Here is a 27,917-nt window from a genome sequence, read left to right as displayed (position 1 = left end):
CTTGGCTGCCTATATCATATGTCATCAAATGGCCCAAAACAAAGAGATCCAAAGAGTATATTTGTCCATTCTCAAAAATTATCTTGTACTTTTCTTATCTTTTGATATCAACCACACAAAATTATCAATTTTGTAATCATTATTTGGGATAACAATTTTTATTTCAAACTTAGTTTAGCTTGAGAAAGACTCAAATCCGGCTTAGTTTAAGGCTAAACAAATCAAGCTCAAACCAGCAAAAATAATATTGAAAGTAAATTTACCTAAGCCAAAAATAGGCCTGGCTTGATGTGATAGGGCTCGAATATCTTTTATCATATATTATATATCACATAGATAATGGATCCTTCGATCAAGTCTTTAATTAGCATTTTTTTGCAGTTTACACCTATTAGATGTTAAAACAAGCTTGTAATCAAGGTTGAATCAAGATTCCTTTCCAGCCAAAAGCTAAACTTAACTTAAGGTTGAATTGATTTTATCTCAATTTAGGATTTTCGAGCGACAAAGGCTCACGTTTAGTTTGGATCAAAATTAAGCAACAAGTAAGCTTGAAATTAATTTTATAAAGTTCAAGCTCCAAATTAATTTCAAAACAAGCCTAATCAAACCTTGTTGAAATCACACCCCTAGCTAAATTTTGATTTAAGTCCACTCAAAGCAGAAAGTAGACTTTCTACCAGGGCTGACTGAAAACTGAAATTCACACAGGACATCAAATGTTCAAAATTACCATCTTGTCCTCTTCATGAATCTCAAAGCATGCAAAGATGAAGCATTCCTATAGAGAATCTCAAAGTGCCAGTATGTTTGGTTGGGGGACTACAAACAGAAATGCACATGAGTTTGAGTCAACTCAATAGCCTAACCAAACAAGTCTCATTAGCTTGGTTTGATCCATATTCAAAATGGGATTGGGTCAATTCAGGCTTTAATTTTCAGAAACTTTGATCTAGTTGCCAGATCGAATCCGGGATCTAGCCCACATCCCGGACGAAATCGGCGTCGTTCCTCACAACTGCTCTCTTTCCTTCCCGTGCTCCCATTTTTGCGAACTAAACCTCAATAAGTTTTTATATACAACCCAGCTTTCTCGAACGTCTCGGAGGAGAGCAGCTGCCCCAATCCCGGGAGAGACCGATCAAAATGGCTTCTTCCGCGAATCGAATCCGCACATCCCTCAACTCTCTCCTCTCCGTCCGACCGTCTTTCCCCTCCTCCCGTCTTCCCTCCGCCGCCCGCCGCCGCCGCCTCTCCACCGTCGCCGCCTCGAATCCTGACGCGGAACCCCCCTCCTCCTTCGCCTCGCCGGCGGAGGAAGAGAAGAAGAAGAAGGACGACACCATATACTTGAAGAAGCCGAGCTCGGCGGCAGCCACCCGGGACGCGGCCTCGGTGACGATGCCTATGTCGTCCATGACGGGATCCATCGTAGGGAAACGCTTCTACAAGGAGGTGACCACCCGGCTGGCCGATGACGGCAATGGATGGACGGTGATGCTCGACTACAGGACCCTCAAGACCCCTTCCAAGAGGCTCCTCAAGCTCCCGAACCCCGCCCTTGCCAAGGCCATTGCCGCCGAGTGGGAGTACCAGGTTCGCGTCTTCTCTGCTCCTTTGTTCTTCTGCCTTGCTTTTCTGAATTCTACGTTTCCGTATTTTTGATCAATTTTGGTTATAAGTTTATTTATTTATACTCAAGAGAAGAATGATGACTAGGTTTATTGGTACTTAGATATTTGTATTAAATGTGTGGGAGGTGGCTCTAATTTTGAGGTCTGATGTTTGTGGATCAGTGCCGGTATTATATTTTGATCGACATTTAAACCATTCCATTAGCTCATTATCCTTGCAGATTGTTTTAGAGGAATCCTAATTGGAATGGTAATCAGAGATAGTTTTATGATGCATCTTCCGTTAATCAAAATATGCTTTTGCTTCCCTCTTGCTCAGCCAAAATATAGTCATGTACATGAATTGGATGGTAAATGGGCTTTTAGGATAGCTTAGGTAAGTGGGCAAATGCATTGTTAGGATCATTAGCAGGTTGGGCTTCCTGATAATGCTTAAACTCTGTTTGGTTATATCCTGATCCTTAACCTAAAGATGCCCAGATGGGACAAGTTGTTAGTAACGTTTGATCATTATAGAAGTTATTTGCATGTGGTCATTTGACAGAGGGTGTGACCATTATATCATGCAGTCAACAATAATGAATTAATATTTTGAACAAGTAACCATGCATCAAAATCTTTTAATGTTCGATGATTTTTGGAGCAAAAACCTCATGCATTTATGAGAATCGGTAGTTTTAAATGAAGGGGCTAGGGTGGCTAATTATTAGTAGTAGCACACTGCAACAAGTTAGAAGTTTCTGACATCATTCTTTTAGAAATAAAAGATGCTTATTGCACTTCGAAAGAAAGACAAAGCAAACAACAGTTTTTGAAGTTTGATTGCATGAAGAGCCACCCTAAATGGCAGAGAAACCATCTTGAGAGATCCTTGTACTGTAATAACATCATGGTTGAATTAGTTCAACAGTGTGTTTAACTTTTTTCTGATGACTACCATTGGGTATTGATAGGTGGTGGGAGTAGATGATATGAGATCATTGTGCACAAAGATACCTGAGTACATCATGTTCCTATAATATAATGATCCAATATCTCACCCAAAAAGGGCTAATCAAAAGCTTATAATGGGGGGTCCCCCTGCTTAAGTACCCAAGACCTTCTCAACACACACTTATTGGGGGATTCCAAACACATGCCCATGTTGGTCCTTACATACTCTCCTTATTTTAGCTTTGATGCTAGGGGAAGTGTCTAATCTCAAATGCCATTATTGGCTTATGATCAGCCTCAAAAGGGCCTATGTTGTGGTACCCCCTCCTCACATAAGCTATGGGCTGAGTCAGATCTGATACCATTTATAATGACCGAGGATGTATCCCAAAAAAGACTCGATAGAAGGTTATTAATTGAGGTTCCTGGACTTGCTTAAGTATCCAAGACCTCCCAATGCACACCTAATATGGGACTAAATACATGCCTATGTGAGTTTTTATATACTCTACTCACTTAAGCCTTGACATTTTCAGAGGAAGAGTCCAATCACAAATCACTATGACTGGCTTACGGTCATCCCAAAAGGGCTTTGTTGTAGTGCCTCTAGCCACATATGCCTTGGATGGGTTGCCTCCAATACCATTTGTAATAAGCTAGAACCTAATCCAAAAAAGCACTATTAAGAAAATTATTAGCTGGAATATTTGGCTCTATGTAAGTACCCAAGATTTCCCCAACATATCAAATGTAGGATTAAATACACCTGTGAGGATACTTATTACCTGATGAATAGCATTGGTTTATTAAATTATGACTTTGGTTAAGTGTATCAAATTGGGGTGTCTATATACATTTATGCTAAGCCTAATTTTGGAGGGATTGTCTCAGTCTATCATGATGAAGCCTGAGATTTGGATAGCCTTGTAGGTTGCCCCCTTCTTGAAAAGAAAGAGGAAGAGAGAGTGACAAACACATAGGAAGAAGACTTTGCTATGCAATGCACCAAGAAGCTTTAAAATCTTGGTTGTTAGACATATCTGATATTTATTTGGGCTTCTTGTGAGTTTTCTTGGGTGGTATAATCCTTGAATTTCCATAATATGATCTTGCTGTTTATGTTGTTTATCATGCATCGATGCTTTATTGTTGGCAACAAAAATATGAAGTTTCTATCCTACTTCATTTGGTTTGACTTCAACCAACAATGGTATAAGAATAATTTAAATTTGACAATAGGTTACATTTTCCAATAGACCTTTATATATTTATAGTTTTTGGTAGGTCTGATTTTTGGCTTTGGAGAATAGATTTCAATGTTTTAAAAGATGGTTGCAGTATGTAGGCAGTCAAGAGACTGCATAGTGCATATAAGGTATGCAGGCTGCATATGTTGATGTTGGTGCATATGCGATTACTATTTTTTACCTATTTAAAAGTAAATATAATACATTAAATACAATAATAAGAACAACGATGATAGTATTATTGTACCTAATAGCACTAGCTATAACATAATCAATATTTAACATTATCGATCCCATCTAAAACTCACAGCAAACCTTCTTCAGCTTGAATATGCTTCATCTGTATGAAATATGCTTCATCTGTATGAGCTCACATAAGAGATGGATATATATGGGGCTCGAAATTGCAAAGAAGGCTCATATATGTTGTGGTGCAAGGCTAAGCAGGCTACATATGCGACTGTACAATGTTAAGTGGACTGCCTTTTTAATTCATGTGTGGTATGATTGCATAGCATAACTGCATATAAGCATTCGGTTTAGTCAATGGACCATATCTGTATATGTGGGCACCTGTGCAGCCATATGCACATCATTTTTCAAAGCATTGATAGATATGCATGGATCTATCCTTGTTACAGTATGGGCATTTGGTTTGACTTCAACCCGTAGTGATATATTAATAATTCAGATTTGGAAATAAGACATACTTTTCCAATAGATCTTTTGGTTTTGTTATATGTTTATAGTTTCTAGTAGATCTGGTTGTGCTTCAGAATTTATATAGGCATTTGGTTTGACTTCAACCGAGAATGCTGTGAGAATACTTTAGGTTTGGAAATAAGACATATTTTTCCAACTAGATCTTTGGTTTTATTGTGGATTTGTAGTTTCTAGTATATCTGACTTTTGGCTTTAGAGTATAGATATGCGTGGGTCTATCTTGGTGACAGTATGGATTTTGGATCAAGAGAATCCTGCCTTCATAAAAAGTCAATGGTTTTTTGAATATTCATTTTTTCCCCTTCACTTCTCTTCCCCTTTCAATTTGGTGGCATCCCCACCATTATGGCTATTTTGAGGTTGGCTAGACCTATTCTAGCCAATCTACATGAATTTGATGAACATGAGGAGGCATCTTGATGGGCTGAGTCTGGGCAAAACATATTTAAAATTTTGAATAGGCTCATGGCTGAGCCCATTGATGCCTCTAAGTAATCATGTTTGGATTTTGGGATTAGGATTAGAATCCAGAATGTGATGGATCATGGAAAATTATTTTTTTTATTTAAATTATAAGCACAAAACTCTTGTAATGACCTCTAATTTAGTAGTGTTTCCCAACTAAGTCATGAAAATCAACCACATAAAAAGACCTATGATGGTTGACAGCTTATTAGGCTCTTAAACAAAGTGAAATTTACTACAACCTTTTAGGACAAAATAGAGGTTGCATGGATACTTTAGGGGAAAAGAAAGGAAGCAAATAATATATGCAGGGGCCATCTCAAGTGCAAAAGCCTCTCTCTCTCTCTCTCTCTCTCTCTCTCTCTATATATATATATATATATATATATATATATATTTATAAATTCCAACCACAAAACATATAAAATTAACTTTTGTTTTCTTTAATAAGAAAAATGTACAAGGAGATAATTTCTACTACTAAAGGCGGTGAAGTAGTTTAGTAAGATGTAAGAGTGTAAGCCAGGCTCAAGCATGCATAGGCCAGCTTAAACTTGGTTTGATAATTGAAAAGGCTAGCCTGAGCTTGGCACAAGCTGACTATGTCAGGCACAAGCTTGTTCATTAACACTTGAGCCGGCTCAAGCTTGGCTCATTAAGCTTGGATCAGATGGCGATAGGAGATAGAGAACCATGGTTTGATTGTGCTGAGTGGTGACCATGCAGGAGGTGATGACTGAGAGTTTGTTGAGTTGGAGCAATAAACAAAGAAGTATATGGAGGGGCTGGCTTGGAAGATTCAACAACATCAAACAGAAATGGTGAATGAGGGTGAACTACGGAGTTTGTAATGGTGGAGGTTGTTAAGATCAACAACTAGAGATGGAATTAGGGAGCACTATGTGGTGCAAGGGAGGGAGAAGGTGAACATGGATCCAATAATGGAGGACTTAGAGGAGTCCATGTTAGATGTATGTTCTAGAAGCCAATCAGGCTGACACATATTTTTGCTCTAGGACATAATTTTGTATTTGACATTTATTATTATTAATAAAATTGGATTATTTATTTTATTTATGTTGTGCATGTGTCTATGAATTGTCTAAAGAATTAATAAGATGATGACACATATTCTCCAGAGTTGAGAATTTGAAGCATGTGTGATGGGTGATTAATTCCTAAATTGCTTTCGATCGATGGATTATTACGGTGACGGTGATTGATCCGGATGGATTAGTGCATAGATCACTTTTTTTTTAGGATAGATGAGTCTCGAGTCTATAGTGTGGAGATACTGGGACGAGAATGCAGGTGGCTGTTAGAGAATCAGGATACTTAGCGTGACCAATACGAGAAGTCACTTGGATGTTTACTCGTCAGTGATTTGCTCGATATTGCAGTAGTATGATTAGTCCTTTGACCTGTGGTGTCTCGACTATTCATAATGGGGTTGTTATAGTTTGACTGCACATCTACTTGGTCTCTTAGCCATATGGATCCTTGCGATGTATGTTGGCTGCAGTAGGTTCATGATAGGAGTAGGATGGGCAACTAGATAGAATCTATCATTTTTGGTAGATAAGGGAGTTAGTTCTATGTGATTTATGAGATCGAATTCAGAAGATCTTGACCAAGACAGTGTGAATAGTGAAATTTTTTTTTATAGTTTTTATATCAGAAATTCGATTCGAATAAATTAGATATATGACAGACGATGAAGTTTGATGAAAAATTTCATAACTTCCATTTTGTCAAGATTCACGATAGAAGAACTGTATCACACGGTAACTGCACCTAGAGATTTATCTATTCCATTCTGTTGGAATGCTACTACATGCTGCTAGGCATCACTAGTGGATTGTGAGACTCATGAGAATTATTTTGATGGTCAATAATTTTCATTGAGTGAGTTGGAGTTGTTCCAATCCATTGAAAGGAGTTTCAATGATATTGTTGATGGAGATCACAACATATCTCACTACCAGACAGAATAGAACCATGAGATCATATACAAAGAGATTGTGTCTGATCAGATGGTTGGATTTAATTTGATATGTTAAAGAGTTGACATAATCAAATCCAAATACAATTAGACTCAGATAAGGATTCTGATTTGATCAAACTTTATACCTTATGAGATAAGATTTTTGATTTGGTCAAAGTCTTTCTCTTGGGACTCCATCCACAAAAGGTGATTAAGGAGCAGAAGGACTCTCTCCCTATGAAGTGGCGCCCCACTTATTCTCACGTGAAATTGTTTCATGCCAAAAAGAGAGAGTCCCTTTCTTTCTTGACTCTTCCTCACACCCCCTAGATTGTGCACCACAATTTTCTTCATGCCAAAAAAAAAAAGGAGGTGCCAACAAGAGAGAGTCCTTCTCTCTCAAGGAACTCTCTCATGCCCTACTCTCATGTGAAATAGGATTTCATGTTAAAAAGGGAAGTTGGACGCCAAGGAGGGACGCCCCAAGTATTCAATGGCCCCCTCTTTCCTTATGCGATGAGGAGTTTGAGTATGGGAAAAACTCTTGGATGCCCAAGAGTTTTAGGCGCCTATTAAGAGGGGTCTTCACGTGATGAAGAGGTGAATCCATCTCAAGTGCCCCTCTCTTTCTCATGCTAAGAAAAAGCCCACACTAATCTTTTGTGCACCTCCTTTCTTACACCATATACCTCTTCTTTCTTACACGCCCCTCTCTCTCTCCCTCCCTTACACGTCCAAGAGTTGGACATCAGAATTTTGCAGGCCCAAGAGTTGGGCACACGCCAAGGGAAGGGAAAGAAAGGAGAACATGCTGATTTTTTTGAGAAGAAAATAAAGAAAGGCTAGGTGCTGGATTTCATGATGATTTCTTTGAGAAAGAAATCAAGAAAGGACTGGATTTTCTTGAGAAGAAAATCAAGATAGGCTTAGGATGGATCTCCTTGAGAAGGAAATCAAGAAAAGATCAAGAAGGGTTCTTGATCTATTTGCATGCGATGCATGATCCTTGAAGAGGAAAAGTTGAATTCTTTGATCAGGATTTTCAGCAATTGAGGAAAAAGAAATCCATCATCAAAGAAGATCTCTGTAAGGGAGCTAGCATCCTGGTGAGATCAATTTCTTGATCAGATGATGACGTTGTATGGATACCCGTAGAGGTCGGACGCTTGTGCGACTTCAAAAGAATCGGAAAAACATCCACGATCATCAGATTGCGGTGAAGAACTACCTGTGCAAAGGTGAAGATCCGATCTTTCTTTCTTCTTTTAATCTTAATCTTAATAATTATGAGGGATCTGGGGTTGATTCGAGATGAGATCTCCCATCATAATTGTTGGTGCAAAAATCCGCCTGCGCCGGAGAAGCTGGAGTTGAGGAAGCCGCGGTCGCCGCCGGGACCTGCAAGGGAAGTCTAAACCGGAGGTGGGGTTGCTCCGGCAAGACCCTCCGACGCTCAAGTCAGTTCTCTGCCTCAACAAGAATGGAGTGCTCGAACGGAGAATTTAGCAGAGTTTTGAGATAAGGCAAAAGAGCTTAAAAAATAACGTATCTGAGTCCCCCCTTTTATAGGCGGGGGAGGCAACGGACTGATGGCGACGTGTGTAACCGCCTGGTAGTGGGCCGCCCATGGTCAGGGGAATTGATTGCGAAAGATAATGGAGCAGACACGTGGCCATCGTCGTATCCCGCCACATAGGGCCTGTTGCAGGTAGTGGGGCGGCGTCCGTTACTGCTAGTTGTCAGCGAGTAGTGGGATCGTGCAGCACTTGCCGCAGGGAGCGGAGCAGCATCATAGCTGTTGACACAGCCTGTCAGAGAGTAGTGGGATCGTGCAGCACCTGTCGCAGGGGGAGGTGGAGCCGTGTGGAATCCGCTACAGGAAGTGGAACAGGATCATGGCAGTTATTGTTATCTACCAAGGGACATAGATCTGTTGATCAAGGCTCGGCAGTGGTCAGAGTTCAGCCTTTGTAGGAGTCCGGGAGGAGTCTGCCTGCGGCTGTAGTCGTTGGCGTCAGGGATGAGGCTCGGCTCCCTTAAGGCTCGGCTCCTCCAGCAATTGGTATCGAGAGCGGAGCCCGGGTGGAGCTGCAACTGCTGTCGATGGTGAAGCCCGGCTCCCGTAGGAGTCCGGGCGGAGCCGTTCTGCTGTTGATGGAGGAGCCCGGCTCCCGTAGGAGTCCGGGCGGAGCCGTTCCGCTGTTGATGGAGGAGCCCGGCTCCCGTAGGAGTCCGGGCGGAGCCGTTCCGCTGTAGAAGTCCGGGCGGAGCCGTTCTGCTGTTGATGGAGGAGCCCGGCTCCCGTAGGAGTCCGGGCGGAGCCGTTCTGCTGTTGAATTCGGCTGCGGGTATTTTATACCCAACACCAGTCCCCCTACTTTCGAGTTTGAATTTCAAGCGAAGGAAGTACACAGAGAGAGATGCGCGCAGCCGGAATCGCCCCTTCGAACTTTGCGCACCGCCGCCCCCATTTAATGCGCGCACGTCAGAATCCGTTTTTCGGTGAAGGTGACTTGGAAAGTTTTTTCGGAGCTCCCGTCGAAACGCAATCCTAAGCGTCGCTCTGCGGGAATTCGCGAGCGGTCAACCCTCGATGACGGTGAAGGGGATAAGCGCGCCACGCGGCACACATCAGTTGGCCCAAGAATACCCGCCGCCATAACTGCGCCAGGATCCATCGGCTATTTAAACCCCTCGGCCCCTTCGTAGCTTCATTCTGGCGTTGTTCTTTCATCTGAGAGTCCTGCTCCTCTCGCCCCAGTCCCTGTTTCCTTCCCTTATACCATGTTATCCACTCGGGATGCTGTCCTCGAGGGAATTCTTAGGGTTTGGAGGAAGGAGAGAAGGAGAATGGCGGCCGGTGAGAATCTCCGTCGCTCTAGAGGGAGTCCAAGGAAGAATTCCTTCAACAACAGGGGTTTAATAACGGGGGCTGTCGGGGAAGCTATTCTGCCCGCGAATCTCGGGGCAGCAAGGCGGGGTGATACCGGTCAAGAGGGCAGAATAGACGTCACAAGCCATGACGGGATCCTTGACGCCGTCGGGGCCGAGAGACCAGAGGCGGTCGGCGTTGACGGTGGGGCAGTAGAACTTGTTGCGGGGACGGTGGAAGTAACGCATGCCGACCTTGCCGGAGCGTCTCGGGCGGCGGTCGTCGTTGCCTCCTCCGCCTCCGGGGATCAACTCCACCCCTTTCCCGCTAAAGTTGGGACCTCGGGAACAGAATGAGGCGAGATGGGCGAGAGCTGTTACACGCGCTGGAGAATGCGACTGAGAAGGATAGAGACGGAGTTCGTAGCTCGGAGCGGTCTCCGGTTCGTCCTGCCCGAACCGTGCCCGTGACACTTGCGATGACGTGTATCTTCTTTTTTCCTGACCCACCGGGTCCTGTAATGTGTACTTCTGTTAAATAAAAAAGTGATTTCAGTACCTTGTTTGCATCTTATGTTGAATAGTTGTCCGCCGAACTCCTTCATTTTCCTTTCCTTCTCTTTGTCTGTGTTACGTCGTTCCAGAATCGTCGGCGACCCTTTCAGCTCATGCGGGGTCGTCATTCGCCGAGCTTCTTTTCAGCTTTTATGTCGTTCGGAGATATCCGCTTGTCAGGTTTGCTTGGATTTTTCTCCGCTGAAGTCGAAGCTAAGTTCGGCTCCCTTGATAGTCCGAACGGAGAAGCTCTCCGGAGGTTGGAGTAGCTCGGTTCTTGTAAAAGTCGGGGCAAAGTTTTTCTGTAATCAAAGTCACAAATAAGACCGAAATAAAGCCCGGCTTCCGTAGAAGTCCGGGTGGAGTTGTCCTGTAGCTGTCGTTGTCGGTGGAGCCCGGCTCCCGTAGGAGTCCGGGCGAAGCCTTTGTTGCTGCCGATGGCGGGGCCCGGCTCCCGTTGGAGTCTGGGCGAAGCCTTCTTAGCGGCGGAACCCGGCTCCCGTAGGAGTTCGGGCGAAGGTTTCTTGGCGGCGGAACCCGGCTCCCGTAGGAGTCCGGGTGAAGTCTTCTTTGCATAGGGACCCGGCTCCCGTAGGAGTCCGGGCGAAGTCTTTTTTGCGGCGGAACCCGGCTCCCGTAGGAGCCTGGGTGAAGTCTTCTTGGCGTAGGGACCCGGCTCCCGTAGGAGTCCGGGCGAGGCCTTTTTTGCGGCGGAACCCGGCCCCCGTAGGAGCCCGGGTGAAGTCTTCTTGGCGTAGGGACCCGGCTCCCGTAGGAGTCCGGGCGAAGCCTTTTTTGCGGCGGAACCCGGCTCTCGTAGGAGCCCGGGTGAAGTCTTCTTGGCGTAGGGACCCGGCTCCCGTAGGAGTCCGGGCGAGGCCTTTTTTGCGGCGGAACCCGGCTCCCGTAGGAGCCCGGGTGAAGTCTTCTTGGCGTAGGGACCCGGCTCCCGTAGGAGTCCGGGTCTTCCACTTTGCTCATGTCAGGACGAGGTTCTCCTCCTGTTCCTGACAGGGCTGCGGGGGCACATATGGGCGTTGCGAGGCCTCTCCCCCCATCCGATCTAAAAGAACCGGGCCTTCGACTTTGCTCAAGTTAGGGCGAGGTTCTCCTCCTATCCCTAACAGGGCCGTGGGGGCACATATGGGCGTTGCAAGGCCTCTCCCCCCATCCGGTCTAAAAGAACCGGGTCTTCGACTTTGCTCAAGTTAGGGCGAGGTTCTCCTCCTGTCCCTAACAGGGCTGTGGGGGCACATATGGGCGTTGCAAGGCCTCTCCCCCCATCCGGTCTAAAAGAACCGGGCCTTCGACTTTGCTCAAGTTAGGGCGAGGTTCTCCTCCTGTCCCTAACAGGGCTGTGGGGGCACATATGGGCGTTGCAAGGCCTCTCCCCCCATCCGGTCTAAAAGAACCGGGCCTTCGACTTTGCTCAAGTTAGGGCGAGGTTCTCCTCCTGTCCCTAACAGGGCTGTGGGGGCACATATGGGCGTTGCAAGGCCTCTTCCCCCATCCGGTCTAAAAGAACCGGGCCTTCAACTTTTATAAGGTTGCCCTCTCGTTTTTGATACCGTCTGCTTGAATTGTCCTAAGACAAATGGGCACGCATTTTTTTGATCAGGACGAAATCACTGGTAGTATATCCGTAAGTTTTCTGAGCTCCACGGTCGCGGGAGGTCAGCTCCCCCGAGTTTCCTGAGATAATAAGTTCCAGGTCGGACTACTTCCTTGACCTCATAAGGTCCCTCCCAGTTTGGGGCGAGCTTCCCCTGGCCCTGAGGTTGTGAGACAGCAGCTCGTCGGAGCACTAGATCCCCTGCTTTGAATGCCTTGTTCTTCACTCGGGCGTTGTAATATCGGGCAACTTTCTGTCTGTAGGCTGCCATTCGAACCTGAGCAATCTCCCGCCTTTCTTCCAGTAGGTCGAGGTTGGCTCTGAGACTTTGCGCGTTTTGGGGTTCGTCGAATGCCACGACTCGTGCCGACGGGAGTTTAAGCTCGATCGGGATGACGGCTTCCGTACCAAAGGCTAGAGCAAAGGGAGTCTCTCCTGTAGGCAACCTCTGGGTGGTCCGATAAGCCCATAGTACATGATAAAGTTCGTCCGCCCAAGTCCCTTTTGCTCTTTCGAGCCTGGTCTTAATCCCCTGCAAAAGGGTTCTGTTTGTTACCTCGGCTTCGCCGTTCGCCTGGGGATGGGCTACTGATGTGAATTTGTGGGAGATGTTTAGATCTTCACAGAATTCAGCAAACCTGGCTCCCGCGAATTGCCGTCCATTATCAGTGATGAGGGTTCTAGGCAAACCGAACCTGCACACGATCGATTTCCAGACGAAATCCTGCACCTTCGCTTCTGTGATTTTGGCTAGTGGCTCGGCCTCGACCCATTTGGTGAAGTAGTCGATCGCTACAAGGAGGAATTTCCTTTGACCAGACGCCATGGGAAAGGGGCCAAGAATATCCATTCCCCATTGCGCAAAAGGCCATAGGGCGCTCAAGGGTGTAAGCTCGGTAGCAGGTTGTCTCTGGACGTTGGCGTACCTCTGGCATCGATCACACTTTTTGACATATTCAATTGAATCTTGGTGCATTGTTGGCCAGTAATACCCTTGGCGGAGTAGCTTGTGGGATAGAGACCTGGCACCTAAATGGCTTCCGCAAGCTCCCTCGTGCACTTCCCATAGAGCGTAGTCAGCTTCTGAGGATCGGAGGTATCTCAAGAGAGGCAAGGAGTACGATCTTTTGTATAATTTGCCCTCATAAAGGATGTACCGGGAGGCTTGATTTCGGAGTTTCCGGGCTTCTTTCGCATCCTGGGGGAGAATCCCATCTCTAAGATAAGTTATTAGTGGGTCGACCCAGCTGGGCTCATGGTCGATCTCCATTACGAGTCGCGGTTCTTCCGTACTTGGTTGTTTTAAAACTTCAAAGAGGATGCCCTTTGGCAATTCGGCCGGAACCGATGTCGCCAGTTTGGAGAGAAGATCGGCTCTAATGTTCTCCGACCTCGGAATTTGCCTGATGTCGAAATTGTCAAAGGCAGGGATGAACTCCTTCACCTTTTCGAGATATTTGGCCATACTGTCCTCCCGTGCTTCAAAGCTCCCGCTGACCTGCCCCACCACAAGTTGGGAGTCGCTGTGCACCCGGAGTTGGCCTATTCCAAGCTCCTTAGCGATCCTCAATCCTGCGATCAGAGCTTCATACTCCGCTCCATTGTTCGTTGCGGGGAATTCGAAGCGCAGAGCGTACTCCGCAACGACTCCCTCCGGGCTGGTCAAGATCAGGCCTGCACCCGCGCCTGCCATGTTGGACGATCCGTCCACATGGAGGGTCCAACAGTTATCGGACGAACTGGCTTCTTCGTCGGGGGAGTTCGGTTGAGTCCTCAGGTCGTCAATTTTGTTTTGCTCAGGTTCAGCCTCCTCGGGGATGGTGCATTTTACTATGAAATCCGCCAACACTTGGGCTTTTATCGCCGGTCTAGGCTTGTAGTTGATGTCGAATTCTGTGAGCTCGATGGCCCATTTCGCCATTCTTCCGGAGATATCAGCTCGGTGTAAAACCGCCTTGATCGGTTGGTCGGTAAGTAACGTCACCGTGTGCCCTTGAAAATAAGGTCGGAGTCTCCGAGCTGCAATCAACAAGGCGTAGGTCAGTTTTTCTAATTTAGTATACCTGGTCTCGGCGTCCCTCAACACGCGACTAATGTAGTAGACCGGTCGCTGGACTTTCATTTCCTCCTTAACAAGGACGGCTGCAAGGGCTGTGGGAGAGACTGCCAGGTACAAAAATAATTCCTCTTTGGGCTCGGGCTTTGCCAGCAGTGGGGGTGAGCCAAGATAGCTTTTCAATTCTTCGAATGCCTGTTGGCATTCAGGGGTCCAACAGAAGTTTTTCGGCTGCTTGAGAGTTTGAAAGAAGGGCAGACATCGCTCGGCCGACCTTGCGACAAAGCGATTGAGAGCCGCAATTCTTCCTGTGAGGCACTGAACCTCTTTGATCGATCTTGGGGCAATCATATTTTGGATGGCGCGGATTTTCTCCGGATTGGCCTCGATCCCGCGCCCCGATACCATGAAGCCCAGGAACTTTCCCGAGGTTACCCTAAAGGCGCATTTGGTCGGGTTCAGCTTCATTCTATACTTTCGAAGAGCGCCAAAGGTTTCTTCGAGGTCGGCGACATGATTCCCGGAAGACCTGCTTTTCACGAGCATATCGTCCACATAAACTTCCATATTTCGGCCGATCTGCTCCTTGAAGATTTTGTTCACCAGTCGTTGATAGGTTGCACCCGCGTTCTTGAGGCCGAACGGCATAACCCTGTAACAGTAAAGGCCGCGATTAGTGATAAAAGCAGTCTGTTCTTCATCTTTCGATGCCATTCTAATCTGGTTATAGCCGGAGAATGCGTCCATGAAAGTGAGAAGCTCGTGGCCCGAGGTAGCGTCCACCAGTTGGTCGATCCTGGGAAGGGGGTAGCTGTCCTTTGGGCAAGCTTTATTCAGCTTTTTGAAGTCGATACACATCCTCCACTTGCCGTTTGCTTTCTTGACCAAGACAACATTGGAGATCCACTCTGGATAATTGACCTCTTTGATGAATCCGGCCTTGAGAAGTTTATCCACTTCTTCGGCTATCGCCTTCTGCCTCTCCGGGGCATAACTCCGGATTTTTTCTTTTGTTGGCCGATGTTTAGGGTCGACCGCCAGATGATGTTCCACGACTTCTGTCTCAATCCCCGGCATATCCGCCGGGACCCATGCGAAAACGTCCGCATTCCTTCGGAGGAAATCCACGAGATGCGTCCGCACCTCCTCCTCCAGGTTGGAGCCAATTAACACCACATGCTCCGCATTCCCATCATTCAAAGGAATTGGTATTAGATCCTCGATCGGGCCGCCCCTCTCTTCAGTGAGGTCGTCGCGCGCATCCAACCCGTCGACTGGACAGAGGTCCGCTTGATCGCTTCTTTGCAGGGCAATATTGTAGCAGTGCCTGGCCAGCGCTTGGTCTCCCCGAACTTCTCCAATCCCCTTGTCAGTGGGGAACTTCAACTTCAAATGGTAGGTTGAAACAACGGTCTTAAGGGCATTGAGGCCGGGTCGGCCGAGAATTGCATTGTAGGCAGACGGCGCCTTTACCACCAGGAAATTCACCAGGGCTCTGGACTGCTTTGGATGCTGACCAGCGGTCACAGTTAGAGCTATCATTCCTTCCGTCGGAACGGCGTCACCAGTAAACCCTATCAGGGGAGAGCACATCGGCCTTAGATGACCGCCAAGAGCGGCCATTCTCGAATAGGCACTGTAGAATAAGATGTCGGCCGAACTTCCGTTGTCGACGAGAATGCGACGGACATCATAATTTGCTATGTTTAAGGAAACTACGACCGCATCGTTATGAGGGAATTGGACTCCCTGGGCGTCTTCTTCAGTGAAGGCTATGGGCTCTTCAACTTTTTGCCGCTTGAGGGGTGCAGCTGATGTGCTGGTTGCCTCCGACCGGGATTCTCCCGAGATGACGTTGACGGAATCCGGCGAAGGCTGGTCATCCGGCCACCCTTTATCATCAACCATAGCCGGAGGTAGTTGTGCGGAAACCTCACGGGAGGGCATCGGATGAGAAAAAGAGAATTGGGTGTCGGAAAAGATGGCCGGAAGCGGGTCCGTTGAGCGCTCCTTCAAGAACAAGGGTGCTGCGAAGACACACGCCCTTCTTCTAGCGCCAATCCTGTTGGTGCAAAAATCCGCCTGCGCCGGAGAAGCTGGAGTTGAGGAAGCCGCGGTCGCCGCCGGGACCTGCAAGGGAAGTCTAAACCGGAGGTGGGGTTGCTCCGGCAAGACCCTCCGACGCTCAAGTCAGTTCTCTGCCTCAACAAGAATGGAGTGCTCGAACGGAGAATTTAGCAGAGTTTTGAGATAAGGCAAAAGAGCTTAAAAAATAACGTATCTGAGTCCCCCCTTTTATAGGCGGGGGAGGCAACGGACTGATGGCGACGTGTGTAACCGCCTGGTAGTGGGCCGCCCATGGTCAGGGGAATTGATTGCGAAAGATAATGGAGCAGACACGTGGCCATCGTCGTATCCCGCCACATAGGGCCTGTTGCAGGTAGTGGGGCGGCGTCCGTTACTGCTAGTTGTCAGCGAGTAGTGGGATCGTGCAGCACTTGCCGCAGGGAGCGGAGCAGCATCATAGCTGTTGACACAGCCTGTCAGAGAGTAGTGGGATCGTGCAGCACCTGTCGCAGGGGGAGGTGGAGCCGTGTGGAATCCGCTACAGGAAGTGGAACAGGATCATGGCAGTTATTGTTATCTACCAAGGGACATAGATCTGTTGATCAAGGCTCGGCAGTGGTCAGAGTTCGGCCTTTGTAGGAGTCCGGGAGGAGTCTGCCTGCGGCTGTAGTCGTTGGCGTCAGGGATGAGGCTCGGCTCCCTTAAGGCTCGGCTCCTCCAGCAATTGGTATCGAGAGCGGAGCCCGGGCGGAGCTGCAACTGCTGTCGATGGTGAAGGAGCCCGGCTCCCGTAGGAGTCCGGGCGGAGCCGTTCCGCTGTTGATGGAGGAGCCCGGCTCCCGTAGGAGTCCGGGCGGAGCCGTTCCGCTGTTGATGGAGAAGCCCGGCTCCCGTAGGAGTCCGGGTCGGAGCCGTTCCGCTGTTGATGGAGGAGCCCGGCTCCCGTAGGAGTCCGGGCGGAGCCGTTCCGCTGTTGATGGAGGAGCCCGGCTCCCGTAGGAGTCCGGGCGGAGCCGTTCCGCTGTTGATGGAGGAGCCCGGCTTCCGTAGGAGTCCGGGTCGGAGCCGTTCCGCTGTTGATGGAGGAGCCCGGCTCCCGTAGGAGTCCGGGTCGGAGCCGTTCCGCTGTTGATGGAGGAGCCCGGCTCCCGTAGGAGTCCGGGCGGAGCCGTTCCGCTGTTGATGGAGGAGCCCGGCTCCCGTAGGAGTCCGGGCGGAGCCGTTCTGCTGTTGAATTCGGCTGCGGGTATTTTATACCCAACAATAATTAATCTGAAATTAATTTTTATTTGCTGCATATTAATCTGAAATTTTATTTTATCCTTTCGCTGCGCATATCAATCAACCCCTAGTTTCTAATAGTCTGGTCTAGAGGTCTAGGATGGATTGTGATGGAAGGAGAAAAAAATGTTTTATAAATAAATATAATACCGACATATTTACTTATATTTATGTCAAATTTAATTGAGTTGAATACGATCAAGCAAAGTGCAACTCATTATCCAGTTGTTTGTATTTCAAGATAAGAGTCATGGCTCAGGCTTGGCTATGTTTACTACTAGAGGAAGCCCATATTGAGCTGAATTCTGATGCGAAGTTGAGCTGTTATAGCTAGTTCATTTGATTGCACCAGTTGGCTATAGGGGTTGAGGGGTTCCTATGGAATATTTGTAGAAACATAATTTCCTTTTTCTAGTTTATTTTAAGTTCTTGGTAAAATTTTTCTAGGTCCGGGTCAAAGAATAGTTTTTTCCAGCTTGTGGAATCAAACTTAGTTTTAAACTCTAGTATGCTATGTGTACAAACATGCATTTATTTATGTGTATGCATTTGTACATGTAGTTGTGTTATCGGATGAAAAAGGAGAGTATCAAATGATTATTGGATCTTAATGTCTACAAAAATACACTTTCCTCCATGTTCTGCTCCAGCTTCCATTTTCTCTCATTTTGATCCTCCTCCTTTCTGTAATTTCTCCTCACCCATACCCCATGCTTGACCCACTTGCCATATACGACTACTCCCCTCTCTTGGCCTATCTCAACATCTAGGTTGAGGGGCAATTAGAAAGGACAATGTGGGATGGGAGTTTAGAGGCTTGGAAGATCCGCTAAGATGGAGAGATGGAGGGAAATGGAATGTTGGAGGGAATTAGGGGTGTTTTAGAGATTTATCCCACTCAATTCCAACTCAAATTTGACAATGGATGCGATCATCCAATCTAGACTAATGAAATTCTCAACAAAACAGGATTTTGGTTGGTTCAGGATAGATGAGGTCAAAGTCAGGTTTTAATTGGAGGAAGGTTAAATTTGGTTCAATTAAGCAGTCCATCATTACTATGACAGGTTTGGTATTCGTGTGTCTTGCAAAGGGAGCTCTTACAATGGTCTAGGTTTTGGTTTTGGGTATGCTTGGGAGCCCTATTGTAGAAATTACGGCTGTGTCTAAATGACTACAAATAGGTGTGCAAACCAATCTAGCTGATCAAAATCTGAACACTGAGCTACTAAGGTTCGGGTCCTCATATATGAAAGCAATATTAAAACTTTGAGTCTAGCTTGAGTTGAGCTTCATAATGTGTGTTCAAACTTGGCTCGGCCGAGCTTTTGAATGACCTTGTTATTGAGCCAAGCTGAGGCTCTATTTATTTTTGCAAGACCAGTGCATCTAGTCTCGGTCTGTGTGTGAGACAAGCTTTTAATGGTGCTTGAGCTTGGCTTATTTCCTAGTTGAATGAGCTTCAACAAGCTTTTGTTCTTAGAGCCCAACTTATTCATGAGCTGCTTAGTTCATTTCCAGCTTTAATTAAAAATGGTTTGACATTTTTATCCCATAATGATCCAAGTCAAGGTTTGCTGTGTCGTCACCATACCAGTGCCAATCTATTTCTGTGTCAGTACAGGGTCGGCTTGGCATAGTGAGTGTTGGTACACCTTCATACTGCATATTGGTACCAAACTGGTATGGTACGGTACTATACATCCTGTATTTCTCGGTTTGGTATGGTACGACAAACCTTGATGATATATTAGTTGCCCAATCAATGGGCTGGATTTGGGATTAACCAGGCTCATATTGGTGACCATGGATTTCATATAATCTATTCTGTTCATGTGGCATCTATCAAGGACATGGACTTTTGGAAATATTTACTTCACTCTTTTAAACATGTGATTGTAGCACGCTGGAACTATACGTCTAAACCATAATTATTCTATTCAAAATAATCAAAAGGAAAATAATAAAAGGCAACAGCATAAAATATTTCGTTTAGAGAATAAGATCTTAACAACAAACAAGAAGGTGACAGCTTAAGATGTTGACCACGGTAAGGAGAGAAAGGTTGTAGGCATCATATTAGAAAAGTGATTAGCAGGCCTATTTTAGTCTAATGTAAGCAATAAACAGGGATGCAGGTGTAGCCACTTCCATGCAACATAAGATTGCTATGCTGAGAATAGATCATGGTGCTTGTATCATTGCGAAATCTAAATTCTAGCTCCCTAGCCAAGCCCTTAGATGGCTTTGGGAGCACATGCTTGGCAATGGCTGCAAAAGCCATTAAATTGATGTCAAATGTCATAAATGCAAGCTGATAGTCATACGTATATTGGGATATGTCAAGACCATCTGTACATGTGTCATTTATGGTTTTCATTGATTGTGGTAAGGCATTGTTAAATATTATTGTATTATGAGCCCAGAAATGCAACTATTAATTTTGACAGATTAAAGAAAATTTATTATGTCGAGTATATCTCTAATTCCATTGCTTTATTATAAAAGTAAACACAACTAGGTTTTCTCATTAAGAAATTTTTCAAATTATGGTAGAAAATTAAAATCCTGAGCCAAGGTTTGCCATCTTGATACTGGACCCCTGGTACCATTCTATTATAAAATTGGTATGTGGTTCAGTATGGTATGATAATATCGGTACGGTATAGTATGCTGTACCGCATGGTATGGGGTGGTGCGGCAAACCTTGCCCTGAACTGTATCTTAAAAGTGTTGTAGAAAATAAATGCTTCATTACATAACTCAAAGTGTCTCATTTGTAAAAGTAAGCACCAATATGAAATTAAAAATGTGAGAATTACAACTTAAGCCCCAAATGCTTCCAAATCCTCTCAAGAATTGCAAAATACAATTGTGTTTCTTGTAAGAGTGCTTCTCAAGTCCGAGGTTTATCATCCATGAGCAAGTTCCTTTCTCACAACTTGAAGAGAATAGAAAATGAGGCTGACATGGGACAGTGACTAATAGCACATAAGTTTTGGCCATCTGATTGGTTTTGGTAAAACTCGATAGAAATTGCCAAAACCGTATTTCGAAGACCTAGAATTTGAATAAAGTTCCAGCTGAGTCAGTTAAGTACTTGATAATCCAGCTGTTTTAGTTAAATTGATGACTTCGGGGAATTCCTAGCCAATGTTCAATTTCAAAAATTGATAATTAGTTAATAATTAAAATAATTATAATAATACTTGATTTTTATAATCAAAACAAAAAGTTCCAGTTTAACTTCTTACCTTGATATCAACTAATATTTGTATATTAATTACAATTAAAAAAATATTTGAAATAGCATTAGTTCACAATCGAAACTTTTTAAAGCTCTTTGGGTTGTGGGAGTGGTGCCGTTGGTTGTGGTGTATTTGTAGTGGGGTTTGTTTTCTGTCTACCTGTGTGTGTGTCTGTGGGGCAGAATGGAATGAGGGGAGGATTGGGGAAAATGAAGGATGGCTGTGGCTGTGGCTGTGGCTGTGGCTGTAACAGAAAGGAGTGAGGTGGAGAACAAAAACAAGGGCAAAGGAGGGGTTAGCTGCCGAGGTTGGCTACCTGTAGCATGGCTATGCTTTGTAAAAATTAAGCAAGGGGAGAAAGAAAAGAGAGGGGTATTATTCTGTGGTGAAGAAAGAAAAGAGAGGGGTATTCTATGACCATTTGGCTTGAGTATTTAGTTATTGGGTAGGTTGATTGTCAGTGGTGAGACAGGTTGGCTGCATGGTTGGATGGGGCTAACCTCCACTGGACTTTTATGGTGCAGTAAATCCATGACACAGGGAGAAAGGATGAAGGGCAATTTGATTGTTGGGATTTCACTTCGAAGATTAACACACAAATATAAGCAAATTGGATTGAAGAACCCTTTGTTTGCTGAAGGAAATTCTCTCTAAGAGATTTTATTAATATCTCAAAAGGCTGCCCTATACAATGTATTAGATGCACATACATAAGACATGATCCCTAATCTTAATTTGGGTATGAAACCCGATATAGAATTATACCTTAAATAAGACTCAATAATAAGGAAACATGTTGGAGTTTTTCTACTATGAATTTAGAATCCTCTGTCTCTTGCGAAGCTTAGCATGATCCAGCTGATCACATTACCTAGTGGCTGCATACTGTGCTGCACCAAGCCACCCCTAACTTTAAATATGAGATCCACTTATTTATTTGAGGTTCACAAAGTGAGATACTTATCGAGTTGGCAGAACTTAAAAATTGGTGGATACTTTTATTTTCCTATTTTGATTTGAGTTTTGAGTTATTTGATGGGTCAGTCAATCTGGAACCCCAGGGTGAGTCTAATATAACCTAAGCCATGTCTCAAGTTGACTCAAAAACCTGTTAAACCAAGTTAACTGAGTTTCAGGCTGATTTTTGCTAACTGCAAAGTTAATCCAAAACTAAATTTTCATTTCCACTGAGACCTAAATAGCTAAATTATATTGCATTAGGGAAAAGCAATACAAGCTAACATCTAAAATACAGTTTACCCCTGCTTATCCTCTTCAATGATTTTGCTAAGCTCAGGGGGAATAGCACTATCAGAAGATAATTTTAATAATCCGTCTTTTGGCCAACCATGAGGGATCGCTTTGCAAGTAATTCAGATGCTTTGTTTTCTTCATGCCAAATGTGGGAGACTCCGCAGTCATCTAAGAGAGCACAGGCATTCCAAATTCGAGAACAATTGCTTCAATGTTCCAAGAAGGCTTAAACTTGTTTACTATCCATCCAATGAAAATTGTTGACCTAATCTTGAACCAAAGGCTAAGATTATGCCCGAGTTGGGAGGTAGGCCTGATATCCACTATAACAGCTTTCAATTCACTGACTAATTTGATTATTCCATGAATAGGTTCAGAGGAAGTCAAAAGGGGTTTATAAAGCTTGTCTAAAAGAACACTTCCGTCCCACCCCCAATATCCAAGGTAATTTGCAGATTTGTAACCATTTGAATAAACTTTTAGCTGATCCTCAAGGAGGTTTTCCCAAATTCTGTTGCAGCTAAATTGATGCACCTTCCCAATCATCTAAAACCAAATCTTGGCATTGGAGTAGATTTTTGATGGGGTTTACCCAGAATCAATTAATTTTGGCTTATGTTTTGGTTTTGATGAAAATTAAAACCATAGATATCTTCGTCTGTGAAGGGCTGAATGGTCTAATACATGTTCAGTGTTTGCATTTGTTGGGTCTGAACATGATTGTTCAGGCCTATTGTTCTTTCTGGACTTTAAGGCTTAACAATTTGTGCCCTAGCTTTACTACATAACACTTCTACGATCGATGATGTAGTTCACTCATCCATAAAAATGAAGCATGTTTTGGTGAGATGGGAGTTGATCTTATAATCTTTTTAATAAAGATTTATTTTTTGATTTATAAAGATTTATATGAACATGCTTTGCAAATTTCTGAAGTAATAGGTTAGAAATCTTTGGGTTATTTAAGCAAAACATACATTGAATATGCATGTCATTCTCAGCTTGTAAAGTAAAAGAGAAAAAGAAAGAAAGAAACACTTCAGATCTTTGGTCTAGCGCTAGATACACCATTATCCTATATGCAGAGTGCAGGGTTCTGTTAATAGTATGTCCACTATTACAGTATCAGGGATGGAATGAAAGGCTATGCTATTGTTCACTTAAATAGTTGTAGGTCTTATCTATGCTAGCTTTAGTTTTATGATCCTTGGAGCATTTTTCGAATATCTATATCACTTTCCGTTAGAAGCTTCGATTGATGTTGTCAAAATAGAAGCCATTTCCATTGAAACGATCGTTACCTTAACAAGTGTTTGATGAGTAAAAATTTATTATTTAGTTGGAGGGTTTAGAACTTTGGAAACATTATAAATAGTATTTCATGTGCCGATCCTGTAAAATTGTACCTGTTTCTAATATTCTCTCTTGAACTTGCTGTAACCTTAAGTTTTCCTGATACCAGCTGCAAATATTTTTCATGTTGTTTTCTTTTTTTTTTCTGTTCTTAGTCTTCCTTATTATTCATAGATTCAGTTTTAGTAAGCTATTTATTTTTATAGCAAGCAGATGGAATCCGGCCTTTCACGATGCCTCTCATGAAGCTTGCCTGCACTGCATTGGAAAGAGTTCCATTAACACGTGCAAAGATTATTGAAAATTTAATGATGAAGTTTCATCAAGATTTAGTATTTTGCCGTTTCCCGGGTGATAGTGATTTGACAAGAGGAGTTCTCAGTAAGTATGTTTCTCTTTTGTCTACCATGATTGTTTTATCTACGTTGAGGCAACTGTATCTTTTTCTTGTCCTTTTTTTCTTTTTTGGAAGAATTTCACCATCGCTCAGGCTTGAACTGACCTCTTAGATGGGTGCCAACCAGCTGAGATATTGGCTATTGGCAACATATAAAAGATAAGGCATAAAATAGCTGAAAATCCTTCCATGTGAGATAGCAAATATGTTCTAAATAATAATTGATGGTGAGATTTTTATGCAAGGACTATCAAACCATCTTGAACTAGACAGTTCTGGGCATACCAAACCAAACCAGCTGAGACCCGAGATGGTTCGGCCACCGGAAATGGAATACAATGGAATTGGACAAAACTAGACCAAATCAAGCTGAGTTGACTGATTTCATTCAGTTTTGGATGGTTTTGAGCTGGTTTGCCTAGGCTGAATCGGCACTTTTATAAATAAAATCTTGTGAACCAGCTCTTTTATAAATAAAATCTTGACAGTGAACCAGCTCTTTATAAATAAAACCTTGAACCCCTCCCTTGCATTTGATACTTCAATCTCTCTCTCTCTCATCTCCTCTTGAAACCCTAGCTGTCCCTAAGATCTCTCGCTCTCTTTTCCCGATCCCTCCGCCTCACCATCCATCTAATCTTCTCTCTTCTATAGACTTATGGGGACCTGGTATATGGCTCTGCCATGATCGATGAAATCTGGTTCGGATCGATAATGTCTGGCCCTGATCGATGATTTCTAGCCTCAATCCACGACCTCAACCCCCGATCAATGACCTCCAACCCCAATTAATGAGATCCAACTTTGATTGAAGGTCTCCAACCTTCGATCAATGATCTCTAGTCCTAAATCTACCTCCCCTTCTTTTGTAGCATATTCATCCCCTTCTCTCTATCTCCGCCTTCTCTCTTTCTTCCTGATTTGCTCTCCTCAACAGTTGATTGGCACTGGCATGCACACCATGTAAAGTATGAGATGGTATGATGCAGACTCGGTACTTGACCGATATGAGTCATGGTACTGATTTTGTGAAACTTGTTTTTAGCTTTCATGTGCCATGACCAACATTTAAGTTACTGTATAATACTACATTAAAGTACAAATAGGGCACAAACACATCTTTATTTAGTTTAACTTCTTATTTAATATACAATAATGTATTCTTGTTGATGGTACAAATTTGTAAATCAGCTTGGCTCCTTATGATATACACGTGTTGTTGTAGATATGTTCTAAGTGAATCCCATCAATTCATTTTTCTATTAAGTTATCAAACTAATACTTAAAATATAAAACATAAAAATTCAAAAAGAATGGGTATTATGGTTGGTAATGACCAAAAGTCACGAAGAAATCTGATTGAATTATACCTATTCATAATTTAACTGATCAAAAGGAAAATTGAATGCAATGCAATGCGCCTAGGAAAATGATAATCAAAGTAGCAGGGAATGATGTAGGGGATTGAACTGTCATTTAATGGGAACCCAAGTCTATTTGGTCTTTATCAATTTATCTCGGTAAAGTGCTAATTTAATTTAAGTTGTTTTAGTTAATGTCAAACTTTCAAGCCACTAAGAAAAGTAACATATGTAGAAGATATAATTCTATACGAGAATGTAGTACGAAATTTGAAGCATTTATTAAGTTGTTTAACCTCTGAAAATATCTTGGGCATGTACTTTTTATATACACCAAATAAGAAGCTAGTAGATGAAAACAAAGAAAATTAGTTGCAGAGAAAATTGTGCATGATCTATAAAAACATGTCAACATAATGAAGCCAAGTTGTTAATATTTATTATCTCTAAGGCTTGGGTACTTATATCAAGAGTTGGTGTTGGAAGTGAGTCTGAGAAAAGAGAAAGGACCTTAGTAAGCAGGTCTGGAGCAACTCTTCAAGGACATTTACATGAGTGTAAACCCTAAGTACAAGTTTCCTTAACGAAGTTTCAAAGTTTTAATAGGCTGCTGCAATCTACAAGCAGTTTGGTTATCGAACAGGCCCTAGGCAGTATGCAACTTCATATGTAGGCCAATGAGTAGGTAGCTTGTCTTTGATAATATTTAAAACTAAATAAAATTCATAGGAAGATGAAGTAGAAAATCAGAAAGAAAACAATAATGTTTAGAAAAATGAAGAATTATTATAGAGAGTGGAGTTGGGGGAGGGGAGGTGGAGAACAACAAGAGGAGGGGAAGGAGGAGAAGAGAGGTGGAAAAAAATTATCTTGAATGGTGTCTGCTGCCATCTATCTTGTTGCCAACTCTTGCCACTTGGATGTCTGTTACCACTTTCCATCTATTTTCTGCCTTTGAAGATCACCGATTACCACAACAAGAGGAGGCAAAGGAGGAGAGATGTGGAAGAAGATTATTGAGAGTGGTGTCGGCTGCCACCTATCTTGCTGCCATGTCTTGCCAAAATTGATGTGTGCTACCTCTTTCTATCTATTCTTTGCCACCCAAAGATGACCCATCACCATCTGCCTCTGCTGCACCGAAGTGTTTAGCTTCCATTTGCCAGTTATCTTCATAGCTGTGTAAGGTTTTTGTACCCCATGCTCAGTTCACACATGACCTAGGCCAGTCTGCTAAATACATATACCAGCTGCCATGCACCCTGTGCTCAGTTCACACACGACCTCATCCAGTCCACTAAATTCACAGACCAGTCACCATAAGCAACCTGCATCCAACTGGGCATTTCTGTGTTATACAACTACTTTTCTTATTTCTAGTTTATATAACTTGAGAATAGATGCATCTTTAATTGTTTAAACATGCATTGCACCTGTATCAGCTGTTTCTCTTTGAAAAATTATACCATGCAGATGAGTTTTTGTTTATGATGTTTTGATTTACTAAAAATGAATCATGCAAAGTTCTGAGTAATTGTTTTATCAGTGCTTCAGACAACAACCAGTCATCTCAGCACAAAATAGATTTGTTTTGTACCAAAAATTAGTGAAGATTTAATGATACTTCTGACCTTCTGACTTCTATTATTGCCAAATAAATCGCAGAAAGACAAGAAGAGAAAGTTGATCCTATACTTGATTGGGTACAATCTGAATTTGGGTTTAAGCCGGTAGTGTACTCCAGCTTTTTTGGGGGCAAGCAGGATGATGGTCTAGCTAAGGCTATTGAAAATGTTCTGAAGAAAGCAAGGGACTGCGAATTAGCAGCAATTGATGCAATGGCTGCTGCTGCACATTCTCTGATCATTCCTCTGGGAATTTTTCACCGGAGGCTGGGGATTGAGGAGGCCATTGAATTGATCAGGCTTGAAGAAGACTTGCAGGTTTGCATTGGATATTGATTTCTCATGAGTGTGTGATCCATTTGTGTTCCTTGTCACATGTCAGTTTTCAACTTTGCCATGTTTGTCTGTTTAGGTGGACAGATGGGGCCTGGTTGAAGGAGGTCATGATGTTGATATTGCTGATCTGCAGATGCAAATCTCGTCTGCTGCTGTGTTTCTGGGACTTTCACAGTTGTAGTGCTGATTCTTCGTTTTGTTTCAAGCTTCTTATGATGTTGGTAGCTGCTTATCATGTGACAGAAAATGTAATCCCTGCTACATGTCCTGATATCTGAGATAAGTCAATAAAAACAAAATTTAAATGCGGTGAGATTCCCTGTGAAATTTTGAACTTTGTAATTTTTGTGATTGATATAAAAATGTAAGGTATGTTTGAGCTGCATCTACAGGACTAGATCTGTTGTGGTTATAAATGTGAGAAAATATCTGACAATGGTCCTTGATGGCTCAAACTTATGGAAAATTTTGTAACTTCAGTGATTTTGATGCAAATATAAAAATGAGGATCCATGAAGTCAACACCAAATAGGGGGGATAAAGCTTGATGGTTATGATTATGTCCCTCCTAGGGCTTCACTGGTTAAGATATTGTAAACTTATCATCTGATGATTGTTTCAAGGATTGCATATCAACGTATGCTCCATCTTTTAGCTCTTAACGCTCCAAAATGCTTGACCTACAACTTGTAGCCATTTAAACTGGCTTTGGGTGGCCGTATGCCCATGTACGCAGGATAAGGTTCACAAAGGGTTTTAAGTTGTGAAGGTAAAGGTGCTGGAAGAAGGTGTATTGTGACCAGAAACTTCTCGGGAAAATGGGGATTCAGCATTTCTCCCAAGTAAGTTATTTTCATAATCCCAGTTTTTTCCGGACTTCTGTTCTCCTATATTCCTTGGTCTCCACAATTTACA

General features: G+C 43.7%; 1 protein-coding gene across 1 annotated transcript; it reads left to right on the top strand.

The window, feature by feature from the left end:
- The first annotated feature begins 1,071 nt into the window (after positions 1–1,071).
- On the top strand, positions 1,072–27,387 carry LOC105057830 (uncharacterized). Its single transcript, XM_010940537.4, has 4 exons — positions 1,072–1,596; positions 23,490–23,664; positions 26,707–26,984; positions 27,079–27,387. The coding sequence occupies exons 1-4, from the start codon at positions 1,147–1,149 to the stop codon at positions 27,181–27,183; spliced, it is 1,008 nt and encodes a 335-aa protein (XP_010938839.1). The 5' UTR covers positions 1,072–1,146; the 3' UTR covers positions 27,184–27,387.
- Positions 27,388–27,917: the final 530 nt, after the last annotated feature.

Source organism: Elaeis guineensis, chromosome 14, assembly GCF_000442705.2.
Source record: "Elaeis guineensis isolate ETL-2024a chromosome 14, EG11, whole genome shotgun sequence".
Taxonomy (NCBI): domain Eukaryota; kingdom Viridiplantae; phylum Streptophyta; class Magnoliopsida; order Arecales; family Arecaceae; genus Elaeis; species Elaeis guineensis.
This window is presented reverse-complemented; position numbering and strand designations above follow the sequence as displayed.

What these genes read in the sequence shown, in the direction of transcription:
- LOC105057830 (XM_010940537.4), top strand. Translation starts at nt 1,147, where the DNA reads ATGGCTTCTTCCGCGAATCGAATCCGCACATCCCTCAACTCTCTCCTC. An exon ending in TTTGACAAGAGGAGTTCTCA is followed by an intron (nt 23,665 to 26,706) that starts GTAAGTATGTTT and finishes AATAAATCGCAG; the next exon opens with AAAGACAAGAAGAGAAAGTT. An exon ending in GGCTTGAAGAAGACTTGCAG is followed by an intron (nt 26,985 to 27,078) that starts GTTTGCATTGGA and finishes TTGTCTGTTTAG; the next exon opens with GTGGACAGATGGGGCCTGGT.